We start from the raw sequence: 6,973 nt of genomic DNA, 5'->3' as shown, positions 1-6,973 counted from the left end.
TCGCTGTGAATACTTCCGTTTTCATACACCAGATGTGATGCTATGTCGCATCACTCTACCGTTCTCATGTTCCATGTAAGTCCTTCTTTGTTACTAGATAGATTGGATCAACCCTTGTGTCGACGCGTTCCCGCATGGGCACAAGTAGGTTGTTAGTTAGTGGGGGTTTTGATAAGGGTAATGGTCACTCGCGGTCCATGCTGACGCGAGATCTGGGACCATACCCCTTCACGGCCGGTTACCATATCCCACAGCCGATCTGGCTTCAAGACGATGTCCCCGACAACATGCAATGGCCGGGCAGTTAGGGTTTCGCCCCAAACAGGTACGTACTCTGACGAACAAGGTTAGACTTGACATCCATTGCTCTATCTCTTTGGATGAGTGTAGCTTAGTGGGTCGATTTGTTGTCTGGTGTATAACTACATGTTATTTGCAAAAGCATAAGAAGTTGTAGTTTGTAAGTGAAGATGGAATGAAGAAGTTGTAAAACACGTGTCAACATACTTTTGTACTTACCACGACTTTATTTTGTAAGTTTTCTTTTTCAATTGTTATATCGAATCACAAATCAGGTCTCCCCGCCGCGAAGCGCGGGTGTAACCCCTAGTTATACATTACAATACAAGTTAATTATTGATGAACGAAAATATAATATAATATAATATAATATAATAATATATTAAATCTCATGATGGAATATAAAATAAGAAACGTACCGACGCTTATAAAAAGGAAATCGCATCATATCATATATCGATAATCAAACCAAAGCCCATCACGGAAAGCATCAGTAACAACCTCCGCAGATCTCTTTATATCTTTCACGTAGCCAACCCTACCATTCATCACTCTCCCAATCGTGCAGATCTTCTACTGGTAACTAACATTTTTCATGCTTCGTACACGCGTGTTTTACCCTACTTTCGCTTTGATTTTATGTTTGTAAGCAAATATTCCTGATTTTTCCTCTATCGGAACAATTAGGGTTTTCGAATCTGATCAGTTTAACTCGATCATCGAGTGTTTGTTTGATTTTCGCTTTGATTAAGTGAATGATGGATGAGTTAAAGCTTGTACATTTAGGTACTATGAATATATATTCTATGATATGTGTGTAGGGTATAATTAAATTAATAAACCTTTGTTTTATGTATGTTTGAGTCCTGATAAATTGTTGTTTTCTGTGTGGTAGAATAGCCCTAGATAGTTGGATTGTGGTTTGATTAGTGTGAAACTTTTAAGTGTAAATGCGATTGACTGATCCGATTGTTTGTTTGTTGAATTCAGTTAGGTTTATTTGTAGGTGATTTGTTAGTCATTATGCACCAGCAATTGCTTAGGCGTGGCTGTCTTGATCGTTGGACTAGGGTTTGAATTAGTTTGAAACTTTTAAGAGTAAAGCGATCGACTGATCGGAGTGTTTGTTTGTTGAATTTACTTAGGTTTGCCTGTAGGTGTTTTGTTACGCACGGGTAATTTCTTCGGCATGGTTGTCTAGATTGTTGGACCAGGTTTTGATTAATGTGAAACTTTTAAGTGTTCATGTGATTAACTGATCGGATTGTTTGTTTGTTGAATTCACTTAGGTTTACCTGTAGGTGATTTGTCACTTGTTACTTGTTAAGCGCGGATAATTGTTTAGGTGTACTTGTCTGTTGTTTATGATGACATTTTAAATGCACTTTCAGTTAATGGGAAGCTTTTCTTTTTCTTTCTTTTTTTTTACAGGGGATTTGCTTGTGGGAGATTCTAGTGATTGGTTGATATCGTTTCTTCTAGCGAGTATTGATGGGTAAAGGAGCCTCAAACTACGGGAAGAAAGAGAGTGCAGGTGAAGGATCATCCGATAGTTATGCTCCCTGGGCAAAAGAAACGCTCGAATGCGAAGAAAAATATAAGGTAGATAGAAAAAGCGGTCTGTCAGACGGTGAAGTCGAGAAACGGTTGAAGATTCATGGGTTCAATGAGTTGGAAAAACACGAAGGACAATCGGTTTTTCGTCTAATTTTAGATCAGTTCAACGATACATTGGTCAGAATTTTGCTTGTTGCTGCTGTGATTTCTTTCGTTCTAGCCTGGTATGACGGTGAAGAAGGTGGAGAGATGGAAATCACCGCGTTCGTAGAGCCTCTGGTAATTTTTTTGATACTAATTGTTAACGCAATTGTTGGTGTTTGGCAAGAAAGTAATGCCGAAAGGGCGTTAGAAGCTCTCAAAGAAATACAATCCGAACAAGCAACTGTCATACGCAATGGCAGAAAACATTCAGGCCTACCCGCGAAAGAACTCGTTCCAGGTGATATCGTGGAGCTGCGTGTAGGGGATAAAGTCCCTGCTGATATGCGGGTATTGAATCTAATTAGCTCAACCCTTAGGGTTGAACAGGGTTCATTAACCGGAGAAAGTGAAGCCGTTAGTAAAACTACAAAACCTGTTCCTGCGGAATCCGATATCCAGGGGAAGAAATGTATGGTATTTGCTGGGACGACAGTTGTTAACGGGAATTGTATCTGTTTGGTTACGGACACAGGGATGAATACCGAATTAGGTAAAGTGCACTCGCAGATCCACGAGGCCGCACAGAGTGAAGAAGACACACCGTTAAAGAAGAAACTGAACGAGTTCGGAGAAACGCTGACGTTGATGATCGGGTTAATTTGTGTTTTGGTTTGGCTTATAAACGTTAAGTACTTTCTCACATGGGAGTATCTTGACGGTTGGCCGACGAATTTCAAATTTTCATTCGAGAAGTGTACGTATTACTTTGAAATAGCCGTAGCATTGGCCGTTGCTGCTATCCCAGAAGGTTTGCCAGCTGTCATTACTACTTGTTTGGCTCTTGGCACGCGTAAGATGGCCCAGAAGAACGCTCTCGTTAGGAAGTTACCGAGCGTTGAGACACTCGGGTGTACGACTGTGATTTGCTCTGACAAAACCGGCACGCTGACGACTAACCAGATGTCTGTGGCTAAGCTCGTTGCTATGGGTCACACGGAAAGTACTGTTCGATTGTTTAACGTGGAAGGGAGCACATATAATCCTTTGGATGGAAAAATACAAGAGTGGCCAGCTGGCCGAATGGATGTTAACCTTCAAACGATTGCGAAGATTGCTGCTTTGGTTAATGATGCTAGCATTGAGCGATCTGAAAAAGGCTGTGTTGCTGGTGGATTGCCTACTGAAGCCGCACTAAAGGTATGGTAACTGGTAAAGTTCACAATTTTGACCCGTTTACTCAACCAGCTGTTTGTATTCTTCAGGTTCTTGTTGAGAAAATGGGACTTCCTTCGGGTTTGGATTCTGGTTCATCTACGGGTGACGGTGACGGTGACCTTATGGGTATGTCCATTGACTTTCTTCTCTTTCTTATTACTTCGTTATGACTTATGCTGTTATGCATATGTGCTAATTGGTTCTCCTGTAATCCTGTGAAATAAAGCTTGTTCACGCGCATGGGATAAAATCGAGCGCAGGATTGCCACTCTTGAGTTTGACCGCGATAGGAAGTCAATGGGGGTTATCGTGTCCTCGAACTCCGGGAAAAAAACACTACTTGTTAAGGTAATGCATCCCTTAATTTGTATGATATATACCGTGGTGGTATGTTAATGATTATATCCTTAATTTTTGACAGGGTGCGGCTGAAAATTTGTTAGAAAGAAGCTCTCACATTCAGTTGCTAGATGGTTCGATTGTTGACCTTGACCAGAGGTCAAAATCAGTAATATTAGACAGCCTAAATGAAATGTCGACAAGTACATTACGTGTTTTGGGTTTTGCATATAAGGATGACCCTTCAGAATTTAGAAGTTATAACGGTGAAGAAGACCATCCTGCTCATAAGCTTTTACTCGATCCAACTACCTATTCTTCAATCGAAAGTAATTTGACTTTCGCTGGCCTAGTAGGACTGCGGGTAAGCCGGTTATATTACATTATTTTAATTGTGTTATGTGTTAATTAACATGATTGTTGTGTTAATGTTGTAAGGATCCTCCTCGTAAAGAGGTTCGCCAAGCAATCGAAGACTGCAGAGCTGCGGGTATTCAAGTAATGGTTATAACGGGTGATAACAAGAACACAGCAGAAGCAATATGTCGTGAGATTGGCGTGTTTGGGCCGGATGAAGACATTAGTTCAAAAAGCATAACTGGTAGACAGTTCATGGAACATCGTGACCCGAAAAGCCATTTGGCTCAAAAAGGCGGGCTTCTTTTCTCCAGGGCTGAACCACGTCACAAGCAAGAGATAGTGCGGCTGCTCAAGGATGCTGGTGAAGTGGTTGCTATGACAGGAGACGGGGTCAATGACGCACCTGCTTTGAAATTGGCAGATATAGGAATTGCAATGGGTATTGCTGGCACTGAGGTATATTCAGAATATCTACTGATACTATATATACTTTAAATATGCTATTATGTCATATCAACCACCTTTGGCTCCTCAACTTTGGCATTAATCAACTTTAGCCCCTGAACTTTTATATATGGCATGTTTAGCCTTTAATAATGACATATTTAGCCCTTCAACTTTAATAATGACATGCTTAGCCCCTCAACTAAAACATCAAACAACTTTAGCTCTCGCGATTTGCTTATTTTTAACTACGTTTCGAACCCGCTGCGGAGTGCTGGTGGTAGCCCACTAGTTAGACATTATTCTGTTAACACGTTCAAATTCTCATCTATTCGTCTACTGAATCTTATGTTCAGGTTGCAAAGGAAGCTTCTGACATGGTTTTGGCAGATGATAATTTTAGCACAATTGTGGCCGCAGTTGGAGAAGGCCGATCCATTTACAACAACATGAAGGCCTTCATCCGGTCAGCTTATCTTTCTTTTCTAGTTTATTATTCTTAAATTCTGCTAAGCTCACTAGTTTATTATTCTTTGTTTGTCACAGGTATATGATTTCTTCAAACATTGGTGAGGTTGCTAGCATATTTCTGACTGCCGCCATCGGGATTCCAGAAGGCCTGATTCCCGTTCAGCTTTTATGGGTGAATTTGGTCACTGATGGACCCCCTGCAACCGCCTTAGGGTTTAATCCACCCGACAAATACATCATGAAAAAGGCCCCTCGCAGGAGTGATGATTCTTTGATTAATGCCTGGATTTTATTTCGATATATGGCAAGTTTTTCTCTTGTCTTCTGAGGTTTGGCCAGTTTTGCGACTTTCGTCAAAGGTTTGTTATTCCGCATCTGGATCTAAAAGGTTTGAAATCTTGCCATTTTCATCCGGCTCGTTAACTACATCAATTTTCTCTGTTAAGTCGGGGGTATTTTCGTCTTTTTTGTTAATTTAAAGGGCAATGTAGTCTTTTTCACTTTATGTACAAGAATTTAGCATAATGTACAAGTTATTAAAATACTGAATTGCTCTTAAGTCAACAAAAAAGATGAAAATACCCTTGACTTAACGAAGAAAATTAGATAAGAGTTAACGAACCGGATGAAAATGGCAAGATTTCAAATCTTTTGGATCTAGATGCGGAAAAATAAACCTTTGGACGGAAGTCGCAAAACTGGCCAATCCCATGAGACGAAAATGGCAATTTACTCCTCATTTTATTATGATTATCGTTACACTAAACAGTATTTTCTGCAGTCCGTAACTTGTTACTGTTGATTATTATAAAGCTGATTCCAACATGCAATGCCAAACACCCTCTAAATAGAGCTAATTTACTTTCTTGTTCCGTTCTGCAGGTGATTGGACTCTATGTCGGACTAGCAACTGTGGGTATTTTCGTCATTTGGTTCACTCATGCCTCATTCTTAGGAATCGACCTCAGCGGAGACGGTCACAGTCTTGTTACTTTCTCCCAGCTCAGAAACTGGGATCAATGTAAATCTTGGGAGAATTTTACCGTTTCGCCCTTCCAGGCCGGAGACCAACTGTTCAGTTTCGAATCTGACCCTTGTGACTACTTCCGTACGGGAAAAGTCAAAGCCATGACTCTCTCACTCTCCGTATTGGTTGCCATTGAGATGTTTAATTCCTTAAATGCCCTTTCGGAAGACGAGAGCCTGTTGACCATGCCACCTTGGGTCAACCCATGGTTGCTTGTAGCAATGTCGATCTCATTCGGGCTTCATTTCTTGATATTATATGTTCCTTTTCTTGCACAAGTTTTTGGGATCGTTCCACTAAGTGTGAACGAGTGGCTGTTGGTTTTGGCGGTTGCTTTGCCTGTTATTCTGATCGACGAGATTCTCAAGTTTGTAGGTAGGTTGACTATGAGTGGTCAAAGGAGTTCAAGGTCTTCCAAGCACAAGGCAGAGTGATCATCAATCATCATTCATCAGCTGAGCAGGAGAAAGTGAACCTGTGCTCGTATATCTTATAGTTAATCCATTTTTAACATTTATAAATAGGTTTTATAGAATCTATTTTCTTCATATTTTCAGTTTTGTTAGCTTTTGGAACAAATTAGTATGCTGGTCTATGCCTTCCTTTACATGGAACCAAGTACTTGTTATGCTATTATATTCTATACATGTTATGAGGACAAGACCATTTCTATTGTGTGGGCGCATTTAAGGGAGTTTTTGCAGAATAAATTAAAGTGGTACAATCGTTTGTAAAACGATTTTACAAAACCACAACCAAGGATCATCATGCAACGAGAATATATAGAATACACAATGTCGAACCCTCTTGACTACAACCTTTATAGTTTACAGAGTGCCAATAAGAGGATGGATGATATGTTGCAAGAGACCAATCTAGCTCTTCTTTTATTTGTATCCGCAAGGGCCGCAACGCGAGCGAGTTGCAGGCAAGGTGTTGGATAAGACTTTGCCTTTCTATGTGGTGAGAGTTTAAATCCCATTGGTGACAAATATTTGGTCGTTCAAAAAAAGGCAAAAATCAATGAGGGATTTTATCACACAACACATAAAAAAACCTAAATTTTATTATAGAGTATAGATAGGAGTAAACTTCCGTTTTGCTCCCTATGGTTTG

General features: G+C 40.3%; 1 protein-coding gene across 1 annotated transcript; it reads left to right on the top strand.

Annotated features, from left to right (window-relative positions):
• Positions 1-728: 728 nt before the first annotated feature.
• On the top strand, positions 729-6,532 carry LOC110865264 (calcium-transporting ATPase 1, endoplasmic reticulum-type). The gene is made up of 9 exons (XM_022114501.2): positions 729-879; positions 1,732-3,198; positions 3,264-3,342; positions 3,443-3,564; positions 3,638-3,919; positions 3,994-4,371; positions 4,716-4,825; positions 4,906-5,134; positions 5,713-6,532. Exons 2-9 carry the CDS (start codon positions 1,792-1,794, stop codon positions 6,289-6,291), a joined length of 3,186 nt encoding a protein of 1,061 aa, XP_021970193.1. The 5' UTR covers positions 729-879; positions 1,732-1,791; the 3' UTR covers positions 6,292-6,532.
• The last annotated feature ends 441 nt before the right edge of the window (positions 6,533-6,973 follow it).

This window comes from Helianthus annuus, chromosome 6 (assembly GCF_002127325.2).
Source record: "Helianthus annuus cultivar XRQ/B chromosome 6, HanXRQr2.0-SUNRISE, whole genome shotgun sequence".
In the NCBI taxonomy this organism is placed as follows: domain Eukaryota; kingdom Viridiplantae; phylum Streptophyta; class Magnoliopsida; order Asterales; family Asteraceae; genus Helianthus; species Helianthus annuus.
Note: the sequence above shows the minus strand (reverse complement) of the source record. Positions and strands in the feature narration are given on the sequence as shown.